Raw genomic sequence first — 24961 nt, 5'->3', positions numbered from 1 at the left:
CCCTCCTCCTATAACCATTGAATATGTCAGCCAACTTGTCTGGTAGTTTACTGACGTCTAATTGAGATATAAATAATATCCGGAAAAAGCATTTTCAGAAATCAATGAGAAGTCGCCTAATAAAAGACTATAGTTTAATTTTGTTATATTAAAATTGTCAGTTCGAATATAAAATTTGTTTGTTGTATTAGCCAATGCATTGTCTATATCCATTCAAGAAGTCATCCAACTTTTTTGGAAGACGGTGAAATTATTAAAATAGCATTGATATTCAATCCTTGAAAAACCATACCAAAAAACTTTTAAAACTTTATATTTTAAAGTAATAAAATTGAACTCAAACACACAGAAAAAAAATGAACAGTATTAATTTTATATAATTGAAGATCAACAAACATGTATATTATTTGCCATAGAATAATGTAATATTGGAAATATTGGAGAAAAAAAGGAAAAGTTATTGATTTTAATTTTTACAATGAATAAAATGTATAATATTGTCTGTCAATATTGAGATAAAGTTTAACATATTTTACAAGCAAACTTTTACTTGAAGTAACATTTATAGGAAACGTACAGGTTCATTTAGAAATTTTTGTATGATGGTCAATTTAATAACTTTTTTTTATACTTACCCTTACATATTGCAAACTAATGAACAGCTATCAATAATAATTATAGTGAATTTATAGTTTGATCGTTCAATGATAACCTCCCCCAACTTTCACTTGACTTTGGCACACTATCATTGTTTTGTTTCAGTGACAAGAGCTTACGCTTACCGGGTCCAAATTGCTGCCCAAACTGGAGCAGTGTAGATGTTTTATTACCAGAGTACAAGATTTGCCGAAAAAATGAAAAATGAAATAAAAATATAATAACAATTTTGCATTAGCTTGATTCCGGTTCGCTGGGTGAGGCGATCGTAGATCGTTTTTTGGGAGTATGTGGTGTGGGTTATGGAGTGTGTGGTGTGTGTGGTGCGTGTGCTTGGAGCGTGGCACCCATTAAGATCATTCGATGGAGATGAAGGTGGAGGTGGTGGGGCCGGGCCAGAGAGCAGTAATTTGACTATAAAAGTTGCGATCGCGACACTTGGAGACATAGTTCAGTGCAGCAGCCGCAGCAGCCACCAAGTCAGCCAGTTCACCAAATCCCAAACCAAGTCCAAGCCAAAATGTTCGCTGTAAGTAAGAAGGCTCTAAGGATTAACGCCTTAGCATCATCAAAATTGCATCTAAAATGTTTACTTCAAATGTGTTGTAAACTATGATATTAGAAAAAGGATATGTTATAAAATTTTAAATAGATCGTGATAAAAGCCTTTCTAGAAAGTGGACATGAAATAATATCTTTTGAAAAAAAAATAGTATCCATAAAAAACTATAAAGGAATACAAAGCTAAACTAAAAAGACACATTATATTAAACAAAGGTCAATGTTTAAAAAATTTTTTTTTTTACAAATACAAATATAAAAAAATATTTAAAAAACTTTAATTAGTAATATAAGATAAAAATGATTGGCTAATAGATTAGCAATTTAAGAGGAAAACCAAACTATAGTTGAACTTTCAATCATATAGATAATAGATTAATATTTAAACAATTTTTTTAAAATATTTTTTTTTAAATTTATACTTACATATATTGAAGAACTTATATCTTTAACTAATTCTAAATGGATTTTTCAGCTCGTCTCTCTTTTCATCCTGGGTGTTGGAGCAGCCGCTGCCATCGAGCTGCCGATCAGCCCGCTTTACCACTCACCCGCCCTTGTGAAGCCCCTGCTGAAGACCATCGAGGTGGAGGCACCGGCCCACTACGACTTCGCCTACTCGGTGCACGACGAGCACACCGGCGACATCAAGAGCCAGACGGAGTCCCGGAAGGGCGACCAGGTCCAGGGCCAATACACGCTGGTCGATGCCGATGGGTATCTGCGCACCGTGGACTACACCTCGGATGCCCACAACGGATTCAATGCCGTCGTGCGTCGCGATCCGCTGGGCCACAAGGTGGTCAAGGCCGCGCCCATTGCCAAGATTCTGGCCCCCGCCCCCCTGCCTCTGGCCTATGCGGCACCCAAGCTCCTCGCCCCCGTCAAACTTCCCCTGGGTGTTTACCACTAAGCTCTGGGCAGAACAATTGATCGAGAGAGATAGCAAACACTGACTTCATCGCATCGACAACGACGACCCATTCGCATCCGCATCTGTATCTGTATCTGAACTGTTGCTTAACTACCCAGTCACCTCGTATCGTAACGACCTTTCTCTGAACATATCTTCTTTTCCTACTCTACGATATCTCTACTAAGTTTTTTCGGCACCGTGTCATCGAATGTGCCATAAATCGATGGCCGAGGGCCTCTATCTCATCTATGTAAATACTTTGTGCATATAGAAGGCAATAAATGCATTTTTAGAAAACATACTTTGATCTTTTTGAGATTTTTAATTGAATTCCTGCCTTTTGAAACATTTTCATTATAGTTATATATATATTATATATATTATATTATATACAAAATATATAATATATAAAAGCGCCCTTTGGAGATAAATTGATATATAGATTTTTGATTTGTTATGGCATCTTTAAAGTCATGTTTTAACTTTCAATATATAAGTTAAGACTCGAAAAGAGCCACAAAATCCTAATTGAGGAGAAATTTGGAATTAGCTTTTATTATAAATTAGTATTGTCTTAACGGCCCATAAGTGTACTGTACGATGTTTTCTTGTTTTTGGATAAGCCAGTTTTTAGATGGCAAAAACCAATAGGATTCCCTCTTTCGGTAAATGATTCTACATGAACATTAAATGAACAGCCCTTTGATTTATTCTATGGAATACACATTTTTCATCAATCATTATGGTAGCCAAATCGTGAATTCAGTCAGCTGGGAGAATCCTTTCTCTGGGAACCGAACTCAATAGTGGGATATCGGTTCCCGACGAACCTGAGCATTAAAGCCCAACAGCGGATCGGCGGAGTAGTCCACAATGCGTCGGTGGCCATCTGGATCGTTGAGGGAGTAGCGACCCGTTACGTATTCGCCCCGTCGGTGCTCGAACTGATCCTTAACATCGCCAGTGTGGCTGTCGTGTACAGAGTAGTGGAACTCGTACTGGGCTGGACTAGCGATCAGTAGTTCGTCGGGATGGCTGGCAATGATCCCGGCCTGAACAGTAACCAGGGCGCTCAGGATAAGGCAGCAGGCGATGCTACAATGCTGCTCAACAGATTGTTATATATGTATAAAGGGATATATAATGTCCTGACTTACCAAGACATGCATGGCGAAGAAGTACGAGGTGTTTAATTGGAGCGATGAAGTACACTCGACTGATGATTAAGAGCTGCACTCGGCCCTCTTTTATATGATAGGCCGACACTTGGCCCATTGTCGCAGTGGCCAACTTATGTGAGATGAAATCAAATACGCCTTATGCAACCCATATACCTTTGCCGTGGGGGAAATGAAACCAAATCCCTGCACTTGCCTTCAACTTTTTGTTTGCAATCGATTCAAAACTCACTCGGATTATATTATCGTATGGTAGCTTAAAGTACAAATTAGACTCGAGGCTCAAGTTCGTAGGCTATTTTACACAATAGTTTAGCTTAATTGTATCACAGCAATAACATTATATCGAGACTAAACTAACTCTACACGCCGATCCGTTGATTCCATCAATTCCATGGCTTGGTGATTTGGACTTGTATTTGGATTCAGTTCGAAAATACGTAGATCAACGCAGGCACTTTAATTTACTCCATTCATTCTGTTTCAGGTACAACGATCCATCTCCTCAGAATTTGTTCTCCAGCAGCGATCCTAAGAACACAATAGTAGTAAATTTTAAACTGCAGCCTGAGAATTTCTTAGTGGTGCTCTTTTAATTTACACTACCATTTGCAAGTTCTAATTGGGTGATTGCTAAGAGACTACTTATTGTGGACTGGGGGGAGTGCTCTCGACTTCTACGCTTGCTGATGATGATTACTCAAAACCAAGTTACCATTCTCGGCCACCATCCAAGCCGTCAGCTTCTCGTCCTCCGTCTTGTTGGTTTCATCCCAGGGGAAACTGGCTGCCACCGCGGGCTTCTCCTTCTGAGTGTTTTGAGCTCTGAAATAATGTTTGGACCAACGTCAATTGTTTTAAAGTGGAAATAGTATAGAGATGTCTAACTACGATATGTATCTTGTTAATGGCCATAAGAAAGTAAAAAATTGTTTTGTAATTTATTAAACTGTATTTGTCAAAATTAATTTATGATGTTATGTTTCATTTAAGAAAGTAAAATGATTCTTAAAACTCAATATCTGACTTAAGTGGGACACTCAAAAGTAAATAAAAATAAAATAAATCAATATAATTAAATTCGCTTTCACTAAAAAACACTTAAAAAGATTTAAAAACCATTTCAGCTTGTTCTTTATGTTAAATAAAAGTTTTAAAATACCCCGAACAAGATAGGATCGTACATAAATAGGTGAGGTTCAGAAATTAAGGCAATTTTAGATAAAAATGGGTCAGAAAAAAATTTAAATCTTTCTTTACAGAAAGATTGTGTAATTAGAGACAGGCAAATTAAAAGTGCTTAGACTACGGAAGGGAAATCCTTGCTGAAAGTACAAGTACAGCCAGAAATTACTTCCCCTTAAATACGATGATGATATGTATGATATATGGTGTGGTGAAGGTCTCTACTGCTACTGAATCATATTTACAGCTCAATGGCGAATGTTGGTTTTTACCTTATGGGCCAAAAGCGACATTCTTCATCAATTGAGGGGGAGGACGAGGAGGAGTTATCACTTGGGGCACCCGCACAAAGTGTTCAATGTTCAATGTTCAATGACAAGCAAACGAAAACACACACATAACGACGACAAATAGACAAAGAGAGAGAGAGAGAGAGAGAGAAGAGAGACAGAGTACAATGTAGAGAGAGACAGGATGCAGGATGCAGGATGATCATGAGGATGCAAGGAAGCACGGGTCAAGGGCTACAGGGCATGCAGGCCAGGGCAGTGGACATCCCCCACCCACTTACAGCGAGTCCGCATGGCTGCCGTTGTTCACCTCCAGGCTGCTCTGGGTGGCCTTCTTCCGCAATCCCGGCCTGGGCAGGAAGCTCTCCCCGAAGAGATCCCGCTCCCGGGGTCCATGGCCATGGCCACCGCCCGTCGACGTCGACGTCTTGCCGCTCTTCGCCTGCTGCGTGGGCGGCACCGTGTGCGGATACTTGCCGTCGCTGTCGGAGTCCATGGACAGCTGCCCGAACAGATCCTCCAGCAGAATGTTGGCCTTGGCATTGCGCTGACGCTTGGCGGAGTTCTTTAGCTTGGAGCTGCTTGGAGCGGGGGAGATACGGATATACACACGGTGAGGACAGAACAGCGACAGAACAAAGTGCGGTGCCGGGAGTGCACACTCAGAAACTAATTACCATCAAATAATTACAAAATTATCTTTAAATCTATAACTCTACACTCATACAAATGTAATTATTCACCAATTTTGACAAGGAAAATCTAATGTTCTCCTTAATTAATTTTTGAATGTTTTTGAAAAACCAAGAAAAAAACTTTTGCATTGTATCACCATTTTACCCCAGAAAATATTTATATATTCTTCCTATTACATTTTTAAACATTTTGTTTTAAAACTAGGAAACATGTTTCCAAGCTTATAGATCTATTCCGGATTTCCCTTTTAGAATTTGTTCACTAGTTCGATAATTACTTAAACCAATTTAAATGATTATATAGAAAGTTTACCATTATTAATTTGCAAGTGTATGGTACTTAATAGGTTATAAAAATAAAATTATAAAAAATGTTTTTTGAAAATTGAAAAAACTTCTTAACGCATAAAAAATTCCAAAAAATATGGTATGGTAAAAAATTGTATATTTTCAGTATATATATATAAATTAAGTTAGGGCTATTTTTTAATTTGTTGTATACCTTTTTTTTTTAAATATGTACATTTTAAAGGGGAAAAAATTTCTCAATTAGCAATCATTTTTGTACGAGTGTATGCTATGGAAATCAAGGGATTTTTTCAAATTTTAAGGGGAAGTTGAATGTATTTTGATCTCCTAACTCACCCGAGTATCAGATCCAGATCGTCGGACTTCAGAGCACCCATTTTGGAGTCCTGGACTGCTGGCCGCGATCTTCCCGAGAGTCGCAATGGTGGAGGAGCCGCATCCGGTTGCAGTTGCGGCTGGCGCACAATGAGGCTCGGAGGAGCCTGGCTGGCACTGACCTTGGAGAACACGTTGTACACTTTGGCATCGGGGCCGAGGAGTGATGGCCTGGCCACTGGCACATAGTAGCCACCATTGGTGGCACCCACCACGAGCTTGGCGCCGGCGTTCTTGGCATTCATGTTGGCCGTGTCGTAGCTGAGGTGGCTGCCATTGACGTAGATGGTGCCTGCATTCCGGGACGTGGTGGTGCTGAAGGAGACGTTCGGGTGGTGCGGGTGCTGTGATCCAGCCGGCAGGCCAAAGAGCTGCGAAATGTTGCGATTCAGGTAGATGTCGTTTATGGATTCGCTCCCGTTCTGCATCTGCGGCCCCTGGAGCCCATCCGTCGTGGCTCCTCCCAGGCTGGAGGAATCGGCCAGCGAACCCGCACCCATCTCGTGGCTGGTCAAGTAGCTCAGCTTCGGTTGGTACTTTCTCGACATTCCTCCATTCTTGGCCGTCTGATTGCTGTTCTTGCCAAGATTGGAGTGGCTATTGATAACGATGTTGTTGTTGTTGTTGCTGTTGTTGCTCTGGTGGAGCAACTCGGTGACCGCCTGCAGCTTCTCCTGCACCGGAAGCACATTGTTGGAGACTGCCTGAGCCGGATGGCCATTGGCATTGGACGCCGCATACTTCGAGCTGAGCCGCACATTTGCCTTGGTGGCCGCCGTGGGCGAGATCCGCTTGAGGGCATGGAAATACGGATATTTGAGGCTCTGCTGGGCCGTCGGTCGCTTGTCAGGATCGTAGGCCAGCATGTCCTCCAGCAGGTCCAGTCCGTTTTGGCTGCAGCGGCTGACGACGCTGCTCAGTGGCACTTTGATGCAGTCCGGGTATCGGAAGTGGATCATGCTCGCCAGTCGATATCCATCCGGCCAATCGTTCTGCCGGAGAAAAGGAACATAACTTTGAGATTGAGAAAACTGCAGTACTGAAGCTTAGCAACGACTATTTAAATAAAAAAGAACATGAATATGGAAAACGTTTAAAATATCAAACTTTTAACAAATAGGCTTTAGGACTTAACATTAAATCACTATCATTTTGATTGTTTTGAAAGAGGTGTCCCAGTATATGCTTAAGTACTTTTTCAATATCAACTACAAATTTACAAATTTAACTTTATATAACAACTGGTAAGCCAAAAGTTGGAAGATTTATCTTTAAAGCTGCATAATTTTAATTAATCCAAGATCTAATTAATCCTAAAGTAAATAAATTTGATGCTGTCAGCTCGCTTTACCCAAAACAGGAACGTGATGGAAAGTTTTCCATTACGAATTAGTGATCAGATTTATTCTGACGACTACTGTTGGGCCAAAAGAAAGTACTGATTTTGTCGACTAGTGTTAAGTAAAATAATTTAATCGCAAATAGGACTCACCTTCTCTGGCGTACCCAGCACGGAGCAAATCTTGAAGAGCTGATCCACCTCACTGCTGCCCGGGAAGAGCGGTCGGAAGGTGTAGAGCTCGGCCATGATGCAGCCCATGGCCCAGAGGTCGATGGTGCTGCCGTAGTTGGTGGAGTGCAGGAGCACCTCCGGTGCGCGGTACCAGCGGGTCGAGACATAGTCCGTAAACGGAGGCCGCGATCGGATCTCCCTGGCCAGTCCGAAGTCGGCTATCTTGATGAGGTCCGGACCGGAGCAGAGCAGGTTCTCCGGCTTCAGGTCGCGATGGAAAAAACCGTGACGGTGCATGAAGGCCAGTCCAGTCAAAACCTGCATAATAAATTGTCAATAAAGTTTTAGTTTTAATTTAATTTAATTTTTTTATATTTGTTATGGTGTAATAAAACCAAACACAAATCTCCAAAGATATAAAAACTACATATATGTATAATAAATACATTATTAATCTGAGTTATCTGGGTAAAGAGTCTGTGAAATCAATTGATCTTTGTTAAGATATAGTGAAATACAAAAACAAATCTCCAGAGATTTTCAAACTACATCATACTAACTAGCACTCGCTAGTCAAAGTGTCTTGAAACAAGATTTCCATATCATACATATTCTTTCAATAGGTTTCAGCCCATGGAATATAAGAAACATGAACATCTCATTTACTCCAAAGACTACGTACGGTATTTACATAATAATTAGCTCAATCGAGCTTACCTGAAAGAGTATACTTTTCAGCTCCGGCTCGGGAAGATGGGTGTCCCGGTCCTTGATCATTTGGTAGAGATTCTCCTTCATGTACTCGAACACAAAGTACAGGGTGTCGTTCTCCCGGATCACCTCCTTCAGCTTGACGATGTTTGGATGGGACAGTTTTTTCAGCGACTGCAGCAGAAGAGCAGTTGGTCAAAGAAGGCACAAATATAAGACCCTATACTCTACTTTATACTCACCTTGACCTCGCGCAGATTCATGGCCTCTTCCCAGGAGTAGTACTTGCGCTTCATGCGCTTTATGGCCACCTTCTCGCCGGTGTCCTTGCGCTGACCCAGGACCACGGTGCCGTAGGTTCCATCGCCCAACTGGGTCAGTGTGATGTAGCGGTTCATCCTTATTCAGACGGGGGGCAGCTCTTCACACATTCTCCGGATGCAACTACAATGCACGAAGGGACGGCAAAAATAATGGTCAGTATACAGTATATATGTCACTTAACAAGCAGGAGGGGTCTTCAATAACTTATGAGTTCCGCCCATGTGTGCTGACAAGGGAATCACAGTTAAATTAAACTACTTGCAACCTCAAATCGAATCCAACTTGGGCATTCGTGAGTCTCCGTTTTCAGCTCAGCTCAGTTAATTAAAATCAATATATCGATCACGGGACAGCCGGCTAAGAACTTGACCAAATTTATTTAACCCAAAAACGTATTTCCCATCAGGGTCAGCGAAGGAATGAAATAAAATAAAGGAATGGTATAACACCTCCGGACATGATTTATGATTGTCACAACTAGTTTGTTGACTAGCGGCGATACAATTAACGAGCGATAGGAATCTGTTGTGTTGAATGGAAATTTATTTTTTAAACAAGTTGAAATTAAAGACATGTACTGCTATTTTATTCTTAATCTCTACATTTTATTCAACAATGACTACATTCTTCTGTGAATAATAATTACATCAAAAAATATCACACTTCGTTCTTTTAAAACGTGCTTGATGTAAAAAAAAAACAGATTTGTAGTTAAAAAAAAACATCTTAATTGGCTCAAGTAAATTTGGATTTGTATTTATGAAAATAGAATAACTATTTTATCTATTGATTTTTGATTAATTTATTTGTTATTTTATAGTTAATTTCTTATAGTTCAAATATCACTTTTTCTCAGTATCTTAAACTTAAACTTAACTGGCTCAGACAAACGACAAAAAATGCAACACAAATGCAAATTGTATTTACCAAATCGTTACACAGTTTCTAATAAAATTATTTAGAACTAATTTTAATCTATTTAACAATTTTACGCTACAAGTTTTTTAGGGCGTTTCTAATTACATTAAATTTTTTTTTGCATGATTCCTCTATGTCGCGACAAACAATATTTTCTCTATTCTTAAAAAAGATGGCACTAAAGATGGTTCTACTTTCTGCTCTGGCTTGGGCTGGTTCAAGATATTCATTTGGATTGGGGGTTCCTTGATAAAAACTTTCGAAGACTATTGTTTTATGTTTTAATCCCGATATGAATAAACTAGCACTTATTTAATTTAAACGTTTTTGGAAAGAGTTTAACTGCAATCTTTGGGATTTTCGGATGGATACTGATAATAAAAAAATATTTTGTTTGTTTGGGGAACGCGGAATTATTATAAAAAAAAGAAGCCTTGAATGAATCCATTTAGGAAAATTAAAGTCTAGTTAAAGGCCTAATGAAAATTCCAAGTTGACCTTTTATTTTTTTTTGTAGGAGCCTCTTAAATCCAGGTCTCATATCTTAACTGATATATACGTTTTTCTTTTGTGTTTTTTAAGCAATAGTAGAACATATTTTTACATATAAATAAAAAAATTAAAATATTTTCTTCTGGTGCTTGGTAACCTTAACAGAAATATATTTAAAAGTCAGTTGAACGTTTCAAATGTTATTAAGCCACTGAGATTATACTATAGTTTATTTTGCCAAAATTGACTGAAATATACTTCTTTTGGCTTAAGTTGTAATGATAGTTTTTAGGAAGAAAAGTCTCCCTTGCTGTTTCCTTACAGAAAGTATCAACCCTCAAAAATATAAAACACCATTAAAGAACTTACCTTTTACCTTTTCAACCCCTTATAGAATTTTGTTATTTCTATTTTTAGGCGCATTGTTTATAAGTTATTCAGAACTTAAACCTTTTTAGAAGAAATTTTAAACCAAAACAAATTAGGTCAATACCGAACATAATCATAAACCAATAACTTATCCTATTTTCGACAATAGAGTATAGGCTTTGAGATGATAAATTTATTTGCACTCAATTTGGAATACTCATGTATCGTAATTGGATTGTGGTTACTTGGCGAATTCAGTTCCTTGGGCGATAATTTATTCATTGTATGCGAACCGTTCCCACCTTCGATATCCCATATAGATGTATATATATGTATATATACAATGGATTGTTTTGGTTTGCCAAATTGGGGGGAAAAGGGCGGTTTCGGGGGCAACTGGAAACACGATTCGAAGTGGCTTCTGGCTTTTTCTTGAATTCTGCGTCACAGCCTTGAACCACTCACATTTGACTCACTTAAACTCTAGGCACGCACATCCGACGCCCGATTAGCCGATTACTATATGCACCACTATATCCGATAAGCGACTTTTTGCACCGTGCCCAAGCAAACAAACAAACTTCAATGTTCGGGGTCACTTTATCGATTGAGCTGGGGGGTTGACAAAAGGAGCACTCGGTCTGCACTTTTCTTTTTGCACTGCCATCAGAAGAAGATGTAGGACCAGGACCAGGAGGTTCGATATTACTCGTACCTTAAACGCAATTGCATTTGAATCCGAGATCGCTGGTGTTTAATGTGTTAGTCCGAATTAAGTTGGGATTTATGACTGCTCCCAGTGCGGATATCCTTGCCGAACAGAAGTTTATTTGATAAGCAAACACTGACAACTGGCAGGCCCGATATCCACAACAACGCGACGAGCCAGGCAACCGCAGTCCAAACTAGACCACCCTTCGAATCCGGGAGAGAAAGCTAGCAGCCGAAGGTCCCCGAGCCGGCTGAACGGGTATCCGGCTCCGGTTCCGAAGTCTTTGGGGGTGTGAATACGAGCCACGACGGTTACTAGGCAGTGCCATGTTGTGTGGGTTGCCCCTGGCAACCTCGCCTCGAGTCCATTTTGGTGACCACGCGGATTGAGGATTAAGGTTTCAGTAAGCGCCAACCGCAATGGACGAACCGGTCAACACTCAGTCAGGTGAGAGTCCAGCTGAAGAGGAGGAGGAGGATGAGGAGCCCCTGAGATGCTTCCTGGAGGAGATTAACTGCCCGGAACCAGGCATCATAGATCGCCAAATGATAGAGACCGCCTATCTGGAGGAGGGCCAAAAGGGCGAGGCGAGACGTCTCCACCAACTGGAACCAGTGGTCTATGATCGCATCACCACCATGCGGCTAGAGTTCAAAAGTAAGTGTTTTCCCAAAGGCAAAGAGACAGACTGTCCTAAGGACCTATCACCCAGATATCCTGAGAATTGATCACCTTTGGATGATGCCCAATCTTACCAAGCTCTGCTTGAACTGCAACAAAATCGAGGTGATTGAGCATCTGGAAATGCTAACTGCCCTCAAAGATCTGAATCTCAGTTTTAACTACATCACGCGAATTGAGAACCTGGAGACACTGGTCAACCTCGAAAAACTCTCACTGTTTAGCAACCGCATCCGGAGAATCGAGAACATACATACTTTGGAGAATCTCGTTATTCTCAGCATTGGAAATAACCTTATCGATACGGTGGAGGGGGTAAGACTCTCAAGATAGTTTCTTACTATTATTTACTCTTTGTAACCATTATATTACAGATAATAAGATAATTAGATTACAAGTAAATTTTAATGTTGTTTAATTTATAGTGCCCTCTTGAAAATATGAAAATATAATATATAAAATACAAATTAAGCTACCTTGTAATCGACTCTTTTGATTCAAAAGTTGGAAAGTAAATAATGAGAATGTGTCAAAATATACTTACAAATTAAAGTTATTAATTTTTTTCCTTGCTAACTTCTAGATTGAACGCTTACGTTTTGTGAGCAGTCTCAAAGTGCTCAACCTGGAGGGTAATCCCATTGCCAAACTGCCGGACTTCCCGTTGTCCCTTTATGTGACTGCCATCCTGCCCCAGTTGCGCTACTACGAGTACATTTTCATCAAGACAGAGGTGAAGGAGGAGGCCAAGAAGCGTTTCTAGTGAGTCTAGTCCTTGGTTCTGCCTTACTTATCCCAAGAGTAATGTTTTTGCCAAACATGAATAGTCGAGAGTTGCGCGAAATCGAGGACAAACAGGAGCGTGAGATCCAAGGCCTGGAAACGAAGGCTCGTGAAATGGCCGAGGCGGACAGGCTGGCCTCCAGTTTTGTGGAGCATCTGGATGGTCAGCAGCTGTACGAGTCCTTGTGGCGAGACGACGAGGAGGGGCGCATTCTGATGTTGGTGGGGGCACAGGCTCAGGAGCTCTACGAGGAGTATTCCAAGGATGTGTACGAGCTCACCCAGCAGATCTACCGCCTGGGCCTGGAGCGATTCGGTGAGCGGGACGCGGAGATTCGCGACTTCAAGGCCAGCCTGCACGAGGGACAGGAGGAGCTGCAGGCTCAAGGTCAACGGCAAATCGAGCAGTTCCTACAGTACAAGGAGCGAACCTTCGACGAGATGCGCCTGAAGTGGAGGGAACTGGACCAGCGCGACGATGATTTGGAAGCCCTGCAGTCCCAGTTGGATACCCTGAATGCCCACTTTGAGGACGCCCTAAACGAGCTGTGGGAAAGTCTGATGGCTCAGGAGCTCCATCTGCACGAGGCTGTTGAAGTGAGCTACTCAACTCTACTCTACTCTAAGCTAGTTTACCTTAGTTACTCCCTTTTTTTCGCACAGGATTCCACGTTAAATTTCAATCGGAAGATTTCCGAACTAATGGCCAGCTTTGTGGAGCAGGCTCAGGTGATCTTCCAGCAATTGCGAGATGTTTGCAGTCACTTTGCCCACAACATGACGGAGGTAGTCACCCAATTCCTCTCCAGCAAGCTGAGTCGCCAGGAGCAGAATGCCATTCCCGAAGAGCTGAGAAAGTGTGTGGACGATCGCGAGGCAGTGCTGCAGCTGGTGGAGGGCATGAGGACAACCCATACCGCACGGGTGGATGAGCGCGAGGATCGCATGGCTCAACGCAGCAGGGAGTTTATAGATGACATGATCTTCAAGCTTAACAAGTGGGTTCGCTACAGATTCCAAATCGAAGTATCAACCAAATCCATCTCTTTACAGCAACGAAGTAGACCGTCATCGTGCCAAAATTCTAGAGATCAATTCGTTTATGGAAATGATGACACAGGCTTTGGCCAATCTGCCGGGGGAATCGCACCAGGAAGCCTCTTCGGATTGACAACTTTAATAGACACATATACACGTACATATATTATATAATAAATGCAATTTGATCACCTAGCTTGAGGAGCTCCTCTATTTCCTATTTTTAAGACCCTTAAGGTGGTTGCACAGTCCCTCCTGGAAATGTGAAGATGTGACATAGTCCACGCAATCCTTCAGATCCGCCGACCGATCCTTGAGCAAATCCCGCACATCCGGATCGCGGCACATGCGCTTGGTTAGGCTCCTGGCCAGGGGATTGGCCTTGTCGAAGGTGGCCACAAAGGCGGCGCACTTGGACAGCGCCTCCTCCTTGCTGCTCGAGACCTCGTCGACGAGGCCCACCTCCAGAGCCTCCTGGGTGGCAAAGAGCTTGCCCTGGTTCAGAGCCCTCTCCACAATTCGACGGGGCAAAACGCTCTGGTACGAGTGCATCATCCACTTGGAGATGACGAAGCTGAAACGGGTGGCATGGATCCCAATGGACAGATCGGGGAGCATCACCCGGTACTCGCAGGCAGTGGCCAAAACACAGCCGGCGGCAGGAGCATGACCCTGAAAAAGTGTATTACTATGTATTATTCCATAGAACTGTAAGATCTGTATCCGCAGGTGAACTTACATTAATGGCGGCAGCTGTGGGAATACCACAAAGATGCAGGGCTAGCCACAGATCCTGAAACCGGGTCCAGAATAGCTTAAAGCGCTCCACTTCCGGATTCAGCAGCTCGTTGAGATCGAGGCCAGCGGAGAAGACTTTGTCATTGCTCTGAAAAAACATAATGTACTCATAAAAAAGTGATTGAGTGATTTTGGGGAACCCCAAACCCACCGAAGTCAGGATGAGTCCGCGGCTCCGGTTGCTCTCGATCTGATTGATCGAATCGATGAGGTCGTGCATCAGCTCCATGGTCAGAGTGTTCACCGGCGGCTGATTCATCGACAAGGTGGCGATTCCACTTTTATCATCCACCTCTATGGTGGTCAGCTTCGATGGCGCCCCTTGGCTGAGGGATCGAAGGGATTGAACCCCGCAGAGGATGGGCTTCATCCGCCTGGCTGCATCTATCAGCCTGTTACGCAACATTACGACGACTTCGGATTTGGAGCAGCAATCACGCACTGAGCGACAGGCAGGAATTTGAACAAATTAACCTGTTTATCATATACAAAGTCGAGTTGCGAACCAACGAAAACAAACAATCAAGCTGAAACGATCAGCTGGTTAAGCATTTCCAGGCGAAGTTCACACGGTGCCAGAAAATCACGATCAACAAGTGGTTATCGAGGGTCTCAGAATTCCTGATTTTTTAATAGATACTTTTAAGTTCTACTTGTTCTAATTCACACTTCCCAGTGATAAATTACTTTTAATGAAAGGAGTTAAATTGATTTTAAGGGATTAATTAAACTTGATTACAAGGGGTTGAACTGAACTGAACTGAATTAATTGTTATTCGTGATCTTCGAATTAAGTTATCATCTCAAAATGTGCAGTGTAAATAGTTGTTTGTATGTTAGTGTTAGATCAATATAAGTTCTACATTTGTGGACGAAAGGTGAGACAAAATAGGCACGAATTTCTTATATTTCTGATATTTAGTAATTAACAAATTTGTATATTAAATACACACATTTTGAATGTAACGATTTAAAAATCTTGTATATATCAAAATTAAATGCCGACATGACCTGGTCTGGTCAAAAATTATAGGTATAAACATCAATTAAAAGCTTAAACTAAAAGTCAGAACTTTAAGAAATGTAATAAGCATTTACTTAAAATAAATTTCCTTTACTTCCTTCCCTTTTTATTAAGGTTTTCCAGATAAATACCCATAACCCTCTGCACCTCTGGTCGTGAGGCTAGGGCTATGAAATCGGACAAATCTTTTTCGCGTATCTTTTCAAACTCCTTGAAATTGTCCGCACGGAATTGTAGTTTGGTCAGTCCACGAGCCAGTGGATTGACCTTAGCAAAGCTGCCGATGAAGTCGGCGCACCTTTCCAGGGCCTCCTCCTTGGAGTTGACGATCTCATCCACCAGGCCTTCCTCGATAGCTTCCTCCGTGGTAAAGAGGCGCCCTTGGGTGAGAGCACGCTCTGCCACTCGCTGAGGCAGTACGTTTAGGAATCCGGACATCAGCCACTTGGGGGCGATGATTCCCAGCTGGGCTTCGTTCAGTCCGATCAGGTATTTGGGCAGCATCACCCGATACTCGCAGGCGGTGGCCAGGAGGCATCCTCCAGCTGGAGCGTGACCCTAAAAAAAAATAAAATTATCAAATAAATTGTAGATATAACCTCCTTAAATTTGTACATAGACAGCCCCTTAAAGACAATTTAAAGTACAAAAAATTAAGAAAGTGTATAGTTTTAATTTAAAAAATACTTTAAAAGTGCTAAAATTTATATGATCAAAATGTTAATCAAAGCATAAAGTATAAATACTACTAGTACACTAGGATAATGCTACAGATTTAAAGCTTCTTCAGATCCCGGCCACTACAACTCACATTGATTGCTGCTGCAGTGGGTAAACTGGTCCCGTAGAGGGCAATCCAGGCTTTTTGCAGTTCAGTCCAAATGATTCGGAGTCGCTCCTTGTCCGTATTATACATTTCCCGAATATCCAAGCCAGCTGAAAACACAGTGGGAAGTGCCTGCAAATAATTCAAATATTATTTACATAATTTAATCATTTATGGAAACCACATACGGAGGTTAAAATGAGGCCCCGGCATTTGTTGTTCTCGACTTCTCTGATGGAGGACTGCAAGTCCATCAATAACTGGACGTTTAGGCTATTGACCGGAGGCCGATTCATTGTAATGGTAGCGATTCCGGTCTTATCATTAACCTCCACTGTGGTCAACTTGGTGGCAGTGGACATCCATCTTTTTGGGCTCCCGCGAGCCACAAATCTTAAGAGATTCGACTGCAGCATTTTTCTTTGGTATGTATGAAAGATGACCTTTGTACTGGCTTTGGCTAAAAGCTTATTTTTATGTTGCCAAGTAAAACAATTCTTTGTAATTTATCTTAAATTGTTGCAATATTTTAAACTCTAAATTGTTACAATATTTTAAAGTCTAACAAAAAGCTCTGTAAGCGAATGTAACAATTCTAATCTACAGCTGCTAAACAACTACTGATCCTCGATGGAAATTTTCCAGACAATTGTTATCACCTATCGAGCTGCCCGGTTTTGAATTATCGAATACAATCAAATTCAAATAGCAATTTAAAAAGCAAAACACTTTTGTTCCTACAGTAAACTATCTAGTAATCTGTAATTTTTGTACCTAGATCTAAACCTAAAGCCTAAACTAAAAAGACAAATGACAAAAAAGTTATAAAAGACTTACCTTACTCTAGAATATACCTTGTTAATATTGTAAATTAGTTGACTACACCTTTTGTTTATTAAGCTCAATTAAAAATAGTTTAAATTTTGCCTTCTATGTATTAAAAATAAAATATTTAAATTAGGCAAATTTAAAACCAATCAACCGTGTTGCTTTTAGTTTGCACAAATGAGATTGAATTCAAAATGCTTTTATTATTATTACAAAATAAAAAAAATATAAAATCCTTTGTTTATTGCTTCTTGGCCTTCTTCTTCAGACCCTCGAGATAAATGCCCAGACCCTTTTGCACCGCTGGCTGGTTCACAAAGAAGAGGAACTTCTCCAGATCGTCCTTCCGCTCGTTCTCCAGCTGCTGGAGATCGGCAGCCCGGAATTGTTGCTTGGTCAGTGACCTAGCCAGCGGATTGACCTTGGCAAAGGTGCCAATGAAGGCGGTGCACTTTTCAATGGCCTCCTCCTTGCTGTTGGCCGTCTCATCGATGAGGCCCACCTTCAGGGCTTCCTCTGTGGTGAACATGCGTCCTTGGTTGAGGGCGCGCTCCGCCTCCCGTTGTGGCAAGACACTGAGGAAGGTGGACATGAACCACTTGGGTGCCACAATGCCCAGTTGTGTTTCATTCAGGCCGATTGTGAATTTTGGCAACATGACTCGGTACTCGCAGGAAGTAGCCAGTAGGCATCCGCCGGCGGGGGAGTGGCCCTAAAATGTATGGTATGGGCTAGTTAGAAGATGAATCCTAGGAGCTCACAAGGTACCCACATTGATGGCCGCTGCTGTGGGAACACTGCTGCCATACAGTGCCAGCCATGTCTCTTGCAATTGAGTCCAGAAGGCCCGAATCCTGTCCTTATCCGGTTTGTACATCTCCAGGATATCCAAGCCAGCGGAGAATATCGTCGAACTAGCCTATGGTTGAATTAAATAGTGTTCTATGTATTTGAACCCTAATCATTTTTAAATCTTATTTACCGAAGTCAGAATGAGTCCGCGGCTTTTGTTGCCTTCGATTTCATCGATAGAGCTCTTCAGATCCTGCAGCAGTTCCAAGTTGAGCCCATTTACGGGTGGGCGGTTCATTGTGAGGGTGGCGATTCCGGTCTTGTCGTTGACCTCCACTGTGGTCAACTTAGTGGCGGTGGACATCAGGCGGTTGGAGCCACTACGGGTCACCAAACTCAGGACTTTCGAACGCAGCATTTTAAACTAAAATGTAGGAGAGAAGCAAACAACTGTGAGTGACCTTTGGACGGATGCCGGTTTCTTCTCTTTTTGGTTACTTATGCCGCCAACAACTTCGATCGTAATTCGGATTAATTATTAAAATAATAAATAAATTAAAAACTCAAAAAAACTGAAGAAGATTTATTCACCTATTAATATTATTTAAACGAAACAATTTTAACAAACAAACACAGCTGCCGCAGAACTTGTTGCGCTATCGATAGGCAGTGGTGTAGCAAAGGGGGTTAGATGGGCAATCGGATTTGCCACGATTTCCTATCACTCTTTGCTTAAGAAAATAAACTAAATTTATACGCATACTGGTGTATTCATTACTTTTTTATAATTTCAGCAACCAAGCTAAACATTTAGAGGACTATACAAATTTTACTATTTTTATTTTTTAAATAAAACAACAACATATAAATCAATTAAATTATATTATTTTATTTATCAATAAATTACAAAGATAGCTGTGATATGTTTACCCAATGCAATGCAGATTTTAAGTGAAACGTACAATGTTAAATAGAACAGTTGACAAACAACTAAAAATAAAAAGGTTTGCTTTTAGTTATTGTGTATTTAACGATTATAATTTTTTAATTTGAAATTATACAAGTACAATCAATCCAAATTTGTTGCTATTTTCTTTCTGTAAAGCAACTTTCAACGCCCCAAAAATTATTTTCAGTGTCTATAATCGACAATCGATTACCAGAGCTGTCATTGACAGCTGCAGTGCAACCCTGCCATTTGACGTTTACACGTCACAATTCGTCGGTGCCGAAACCGACTCGCATTCTTGCATTCGTGTACACCTCACCTCAGTCTTTGCCTCGTCTCCGCTTTGTAGTAACTTTCTCCACGAAAATCCAACGAAAATGGGATCCGGCAAGCAACAGAAAGTGCAGTCCTCTGGCTTCACCAAGGAAGAGGAGCTGCTGCTGCAGGATTTCAGCCGCAACGTGAGCACCAAGTCCTCGGCGCTCTTCTACGGCAATGCCTTTATCGTGTCGGCCGTTCCAATCTGTGAGTAAAGTGACACGTTGTATGTTTTGGGACGAATGATGAATGAATGTTGTGCCTTGCAGGGCTCTTCTGGCGCATCCACAACATGGATCTGTGGCCCAGCTCCATCCTGTTCGTCCTGGTGACGGCGGCTAGCACTTATCTGATGGCCACCGCCTACAAGAACATCAAGTTCCAGCTGAAGCATAAGATTGCCGGCCGCAGGGAGGAGGCGGTGACCCGCGAGGTCAATCGCCAGGTGGGCGACGATAAGAAGGTCACGCGCAAGGAGAAGGACGAGCGCATCCTGTGGAAGAAGAACGAAGTGGCCGACTACGAGGCCACCACCTTCTCCATCTTCTACAACAACGCCATCTATCTGGCCGTGATCATCTTCATCAGCTTCTTCATTCTGAAGAACTCGACGCCATTCATCAACTACATCTTCTCGGTGGGCATCGCCAGCGGTGCCCTGGCGCTCTTCTCCACCAGTGCCCAGACGAATTAATCGCGTCCACATGTCATCCCAAGTTCATGTACTCGTAATGTAAGCCCTTCAAGAGATTTCCTGGGACAGCGGGCTGGTGTCCCCTTTTCATCCAGCCAGCCCAACATCCCGATCGGCATTTTAAGCAGCGCGAGCATAGAAATTTTATAGTATAAACACCAACTTGTTGTCTTTCTTGTAGAAAGCTGATCAACTTCCATTCGCAGATGATTGAATAAATTGTAAAGTTAAATTAATCTCTTTATTACTATCGGGGGAGTTTCAAAACGGAATTTGTAGCACTAGTTTAAGTGTAAATGCAGGATAAGTTCCAGAGTTCTGAGATTAGACAGCCTCCAGGAGCAAGGCAATACCCTGACCACCTCCGATGCAGGCGGATCCAATGCCGTACTTCAGCTTCTTGCGCCTGGAAAAAAGGGAGAATATATTGCAAGATATGATTCTTGATATTGAGTTTCGAAAACTCACTGCAACTCGTGAACTAGGTGGCCAGTGATGCGAGAGCCACTGGCTCCCAGGGGATGTCCCAAAGCAATGGCACCGCCATTTACATTCAGCTTGGACGGATCCAGTTTCAGGGCATCGGCACAAGCCAGGGTCTGGGCGGCAAAGGCTTCGTTGATCTGGAAGTTATAGGGTTAATTTTCGTTTCTAAATGTAAAGCATACGTTTCATTACCTCAATCAGATCAATGTCCTCCAGTTTCTTGCCAGCAACCTTTAGGACATTCTGAATGGCGGGCACTGGGCCAATGCCCATGATCTCTGGCTTAACACCCACAAAAGAGAAGGCCACCAGACGGGCCAGAGGCTTCAGGTTGTACTCCTTGAGGGCCTCCTCTGAGGCCACAATCACAGCGGAGGCACCATCACAGATTCCGGAGGCAGTTCCGGCCGTCACAACGCCGCCCTTCTTGAAGAGCGATGGCAGCTTGTTCAGACCCTCGATGGTGGTCTTGGGACGAGGGTGCTCGTCCACCACGAAGTCCACTTCCTTGCCCTTAACCTTCAGCTTGATGGGTGTGATCTCGGCGTCGAAGGCGCCCTCCTTCTGGCCCTTCTCCCAGTTCTTCTGAGACAGCAGCGAGAATTCGTCGACGCGCTCCCTGGTGATCTTATACTGGTCGGCCAGGTTCTCGGCGGTCAGCGCCATTGGCAGCTTGCAGTAGGTGTCGGTGAGGCCAGCCCACAGGGCGTCCTCCAAGTTGTAGTTGGCGCCCAAGGTGGTGCCGAAGCGCATGTTCCTCGCGATGAACGGACTCTGGGACATGTTCTCCACACCGCCGGTCAGAGCCACCTTAGCACCACCAACCAGGATGTCCTGGGCTCCGTTGACGATGGACTGGAACCCGGAGCCGCACAATCGGTTGATGCCGAGGGCGGGTTTCTCGATGGGCACGCCGCAGTTGAGACCCACATGGCGGGGTACATAAATGCCATCCGTGGATGAGGACTGCAAGGTGTAGGATTGGGAACTCTTACTTTGGGGATACGGCATTCAGTGATTGCAACTTATTAAATACAATACAAAATTATAGAATTTGGTTGGTTCTTTCTTATATAACCAATAATTGTATTTATTGTTTAAATATACATTAATATATTTTGTGGTTTGGATATTATAATATCTGAATACAATTGTTAACTTTTTTAGTTAAAATCTGAGCCAAGTCTTGAGTTCGAGTAAGATTGGGCACTCAAAATCAAACAATCTTTAAAACAATAAAACAATGATGACTGAAGACTGCTAACTAGCCTATGTAAATATGTGTTGTAAAATACATATGTATCTAAAATGGTGAAGTCCTAAAGGTTATGTGTATTAATGTTTTATAGCCAGAAATAAATCCTTTCAACAAATAAGGGATTTTGTCAACTTGTGCTTAATGAAGCTCTCCACTCTATAAAAGGATCTCTAAGGACTAAGACTTTGCCCTACTTACCGCAATCACGTTTCCGACGATGACGGTGTCCACCTGCTCACCCTTCAGACCGGCGGCATCCAGAGCAGCCTTTGCTGCAGTCGTCTGGAGTTGGGTCTGGTTGATGCCCTTCAGGGATCCACCGAAGGTTCCAAAGGCCGTGCGCTTGGCAGCCACAATATAGATACCTTTTATGGGACAGATATGCGGACAGATGTAGAACATATATGTATAATGTGCGTAGGCAAAGAGTGATAGCACGAATTTAGTAAAAAACGAAAGCGGATTTTTGTTTTCGATTCAACAGGTCCAAAGTGCAACCGGCTGAGTGCGGGGGTGGGGGGATTGAGCATCAGATAAGACACCAACAAGTCCAAAGTTCAGACGGCCGTATAAGATCATTTAGCATTAAGCCGCGCCAAGTATTAACATATCCAGATGGATGCACTAAATTACCTTTAGTTGCTGCAGACATTTTGTAATTATTTCACTCTTAATAAAAATGGAAAACAATTTAATACAAGAAAAAGCGACTACCGCGCTGTAATATCACTCGACTTCTGGTCGCGATTCGCCGCCATCGCAGACATATTATTGGATGAAAGCTCAAAAGCTTTTCCGACGCTCCCACAAACTTCAGCTGTATGATACACTGCGCAAAAATGGCTACACTTTCTACCTCGTAACGAGTCGATTTCAATAGTCATGATGAAATCAACGTTTTTAAGCAAATTATCTTTATGAAGGAAAACGTTCAAAGCTAACTGCTCCATGTAATTTAAGAATAGCGTATAACCCTGCTTTTTGGTGTTTTTTTTTAACACCAACGCATTTGTATTACATTTTAATAAATTACTACCTTTCATTAAATCAATCAGCTTTATTTCCAAAGAATTATCCCAATAAATAAAGCAACTGTATTCAGTAAGAAATTTCAAGATCACATCAACAAATCCTGGCCAATCCTTAAGCATGTTGCACATATCAAGTGGTTTCCCTTAAATAAATAATGCGTAAATGCTGCATTTTTAATTAGACTTTATGCTTGGGAAGTAGGACAGAGTGTGAATGGAATACAAATCTCATGGAGGATAATGGGTATCGGGTTATTGTGCAGACGGGGTTACTTAAGCTTTGTATTTATTATAAAATAGTGTGCAATCTTTCTAGGCCTAGGGGGAGTTGGAGATGTCCATGTTGTCCGACTTTTCAACGCTCACCGATTTACGTGACTTCGAATCGGCGCTGGAGCGCGAGCTTTTCACCTCCAAGTCCTCGGAGATGGATTTCAGTTTGCGTGCTTCGGGAGTGCGTGAGCGATCGCGCCGTCGCGATGATTTGGAGGACACGAGGGCCGGGTCCTTGCTGCGACTGGAGCGTGACTTGCTGCTGCTGGTTGCCGGCGGCGGTGAGGGTGAGCTGCGCTTGCTCCTGGACCGGGGTGAACGCGAAGAGTGCTTTTCGCTGCGATGCGACTTCTTGCTGCGCTCACGAGACCGGGAACGCTTGCCGTTTCCACTGGCTCCACCTCCAGCTCCGTGGGAGCGAGAGCTACGCGAGCGGGAGGTGCTGCGACGATGACGGGACCTAGAGCGCTTGCCACGCGATCTTGACGAGCGAGAGTGTTTGCCACCGCGGGAGCGCGATCTCCTGGAACGCGAGGTGCTGCGACGATGCCGGGACCTGGAGCGCTTGCTGCGGGATCGCGATGAGTGCTTTCCCCGCGACCGTGAGCGCCGGGAACGCGACACACTGCGACGCTCCCTGGAGCCAGAGCGCTTTGACCGCCGCCTCGATGTGGAGCGGTGCGATCGAGAGCGACTAGTGCGACGTTCGCGGGAACGAGAACGAGATCGCGACCTACGCCGCTTGTCCTTGGCGAGCATACCGATCACCGGGTCAATGGCGGCGGAGATCATACTCTGCGCCTCCTTTACAATGGTCATGGCCTCCTCAATCTCCGCCTGGGCTGCCTCATTGGACTTGGCCTCCGGCTTGGTTATGGAGTATGTGGAGTGGTAGACGCTCAGGTGGCCGCCCTTGAACTCTTGGCCCTGCATGCGCAGGGCGTGGATAATGCTGGTCTGCTCGCAGAATTCGATCATGCAGTACGTCTTGTTGTCCTTCTCGGCCCAGCGGGCGTACTTCACCTCGCCGGCACGCTGAAAGCAGTCCATTAGGTCGTCCAGACGCCACTCGTTCTTCACGTCGCACACGATTATGGTGCGCCGAATCTCCTCGATCTTGCGAGCATCGTAGAAGGAGGGCAGGGCCGGGTACTCCGGCAGATTGAACTCGACCAACTTGGGGTCATACGTCTTGATCACCTGCTGCGGCAGCTGGCCCTCGATGCGGTTGATGACCTCCGGCGGCAGCTTGGAGTCCGGCTTCTGGAGACCCGGCACAATGGTACCGTTCTTGAGCATCTCCAGGGCCCGGTACTCCTCGGGAATGGCCAGCACCGGGATGACGATCAGGGCGCGATCGATGAACACCGTGTTGGTCAGGTGCTGGGCCACCGGCACACTGGTCGTCTCCGTGTACTTCACGTAGCAGATGCGCGACTGAACCGGACAGGATACGTCCCGGATGGTCGGGTACAGACGGATCTCCTCTATCTTGCCGATGTTGCCGAACAGCGTCTGCATCTGGTCCTTGGTGGCCTGCGGCGCTATGTTGGTCACCTGGATCACACGCGGGGTGTTGCCGCCAGCCATGTTTTTTAGTTTTTCGGTTCGCCCTGGGGTTTGATTCGGTTTATTTGCAATTAAAGTGTTTTCAATTAACCTACAAGAGCAAGCGAAAAAAAGCGAGGGTTGCAACGCGTCGCGAAGTTTCGATTGTCGGGAGAGAGAAAGGCGATAAATCGATTGAATTGGCGCATCTGGCAACGCTGTTCAAATCTAGCTATTTCTACGCCGGTTTTGGCTGTTTTCAAAGAGCACAAGAGGAAATTGGAAAAAAACAGCAATTTCATGTATTAAACCTTATCTCGCCAAAAAAAAAGTCTTAGATAATCTTAAGTAATTCCAGAAATCGTTGAAAGCAGAGTCCTTTCTTTTTCATTTAAAATCAATTGAAACTTTGTAATGTAGTAGTATCGT

General features: G+C 43.2%; 10 protein-coding genes across 13 annotated transcripts; 3 read left to right on the top strand and 7 right to left on the bottom strand.

The window, feature by feature from the left end:
- Positions 1–1026: 1026 nt before the first annotated feature.
- LOC108141653 (larval cuticle protein A2B) lies at positions 1027–2131 on the top strand. Its single transcript, XM_017265123.1, has 3 exons — positions 1027–1062; positions 1118–1186; positions 1694–2131. Exons 1-3 carry the CDS (start codon positions 1027–1029, stop codon positions 2129–2131), a joined length of 543 nt encoding a protein of 180 aa, XP_017120612.1.
- A 689-nt stretch (positions 2132–2820) lies between these two features.
- Positions 2821–3422, bottom strand: LOC108142086 (pupal cuticle protein Edg-84A). Its single transcript, XM_017265779.1, has 2 exons — positions 3292–3422; positions 2821–3237 (listed from the first exon to the last, which is right to left on the bottom strand). The coding sequence occupies exons 1-2, from the start codon at positions 3301–3303 to the stop codon at positions 2935–2937; spliced, it is 315 nt and encodes a 104-aa protein (XP_017121268.1). The 5' UTR covers positions 3304–3422; the 3' UTR covers positions 2821–2934.
- Positions 3423–3515: 93 nt separating this feature from the next.
- Positions 3516–11323, bottom strand: LOC108142085 (serine/threonine-protein kinase dyf-5). 4 transcript variants are annotated; one of them, XR_001774276.2, is made up of 9 exons: positions 11209–11323; positions 8633–8834; positions 8397–8564; positions 7659–7997; positions 6128–7158; positions 5069–5365; positions 4770–4829; positions 3919–4137; positions 3516–3843 (listed from the first exon to the last, which is right to left on the bottom strand). XR_001774276.2 is itself a non-coding variant. In XM_017265777.1 (8 exons), exons 1-8 carry the CDS (start codon positions 8786–8788, stop codon positions 3818–3820), a joined length of 2187 nt encoding a protein of 728 aa, XP_017121266.1. In that variant the 5' UTR covers positions 8789–9593; the 3' UTR covers positions 3516–3817. The 4 variants fall into 4 exon arrangements, 2 of the variants coding, with proteins under 2 accessions (XP_017121266.1, XP_017121267.1); XM_017265777.1 differs by lacking the exon at positions 11209–11323 and having other exon boundaries at positions 4028–4137; positions 8633–9593; XR_001774278.1 differs by lacking the exons at positions 4770–4829; positions 11209–11323 and having other exon boundaries at positions 8633–9593.
- A 280-nt stretch (positions 11324–11603) lies between these two features.
- Positions 11604–13842, top strand: LOC108141984 (dynein regulatory complex subunit 3). Its single transcript, XM_017265641.2, has 6 exons — positions 11604–11862; positions 11918–12201; positions 12470–12648; positions 12714–13266; positions 13333–13667; positions 13723–13842. Exons 1-6 carry the CDS (start codon positions 11625–11627, stop codon positions 13838–13840), a joined length of 1707 nt encoding a protein of 568 aa, XP_017121130.1. The 5' UTR covers positions 11604–11624; the 3' UTR covers positions 13841–13842.
- LOC108141985 (enoyl-CoA delta isomerase 1, mitochondrial) lies at positions 13831–15024 on the bottom strand. The gene is made up of 3 exons (XM_017265642.2): positions 14657–15024; positions 14447–14593; positions 13831–14379 (listed from the first exon to the last, which is right to left on the bottom strand). The coding sequence occupies exons 1-3, from the start codon at positions 14909–14911 to the stop codon at positions 13918–13920; spliced, it is 864 nt and encodes a 287-aa protein (XP_017121131.1). The 5' UTR covers positions 14912–15024; the 3' UTR covers positions 13831–13917.
- A 370-nt stretch (positions 15025–15394) lies between these two features.
- LOC108141986 (enoyl-CoA delta isomerase 1, mitochondrial) lies at positions 15395–16985 on the bottom strand. The gene is made up of 3 exons (XM_017265643.2): positions 16544–16985; positions 16341–16487; positions 15395–16087 (listed from the first exon to the last, which is right to left on the bottom strand). Exons 1-3 carry the CDS (start codon positions 16769–16771, stop codon positions 15620–15622), a joined length of 843 nt encoding a protein of 280 aa, XP_017121132.2. The 5' UTR covers positions 16772–16985; the 3' UTR covers positions 15395–15619.
- Positions 16986–17366: 381 nt separating this feature from the next.
- Positions 17367–18648, bottom strand: LOC108141666 (enoyl-CoA delta isomerase 1, mitochondrial). The gene is made up of 4 exons (XM_017265140.2): positions 18567–18648; positions 18166–18399; positions 17956–18102; positions 17367–17895 (listed from the first exon to the last, which is right to left on the bottom strand). Exons 2-4 carry the CDS (start codon positions 18391–18393, stop codon positions 17425–17427), a joined length of 846 nt encoding a protein of 281 aa, XP_017120629.1. The 5' UTR covers positions 18394–18399; positions 18567–18648; the 3' UTR covers positions 17367–17424.
- A 539-nt stretch (positions 18649–19187) lies between these two features.
- Positions 19188–20168, top strand: LOC108141894 (translocon-associated protein subunit gamma). Its single transcript, XM_017265505.2, has 2 exons — positions 19188–19449; positions 19512–20168. Exons 1-2 carry the CDS (start codon positions 19302–19304, stop codon positions 19934–19936), a joined length of 573 nt encoding a protein of 190 aa, XP_017120994.1. The 5' UTR covers positions 19188–19301; the 3' UTR covers positions 19937–20168.
- On the bottom strand, positions 20159–22445 carry LOC108141893 (3-ketoacyl-CoA thiolase, mitochondrial). Its single transcript, XM_017265503.2, has 5 exons — positions 22314–22445; positions 21879–22045; positions 20615–21388; positions 20405–20559; positions 20159–20342 (listed from the first exon to the last, which is right to left on the bottom strand). Exons 1-5 carry the CDS (start codon positions 22330–22332, stop codon positions 20261–20263), a joined length of 1197 nt encoding a protein of 398 aa, XP_017120992.1. The 5' UTR covers positions 22333–22445; the 3' UTR covers positions 20159–20260.
- A 433-nt stretch (positions 22446–22878) lies between these two features.
- Positions 22879–24692, bottom strand: LOC108141892 (probable splicing factor, arginine/serine-rich 7). The gene has a single exon (XM_017265502.2). It carries the CDS (start codon positions 24572–24574, stop codon positions 23030–23032), a length of 1545 nt encoding a protein of 514 aa, XP_017120991.1. The 5' UTR covers positions 24575–24692; the 3' UTR covers positions 22879–23029.
- Between the last annotated feature and the right edge of the window lie 269 nt (positions 24693–24961).

This window comes from Drosophila elegans, unplaced genomic scaffold (genome assembly GCF_018152505.1).
Source record: "Drosophila elegans isolate 14027-0461.03 unplaced genomic scaffold, ASM1815250v1 contig_814, whole genome shotgun sequence".
NCBI lineage: Eukaryota > Metazoa > Arthropoda > Insecta > Diptera > Drosophilidae > Drosophila > Drosophila elegans.
The sequence above is the reverse complement of the archived record's forward strand: the minus strand, read 5'-3'. Positions and strand labels throughout refer to the sequence as shown.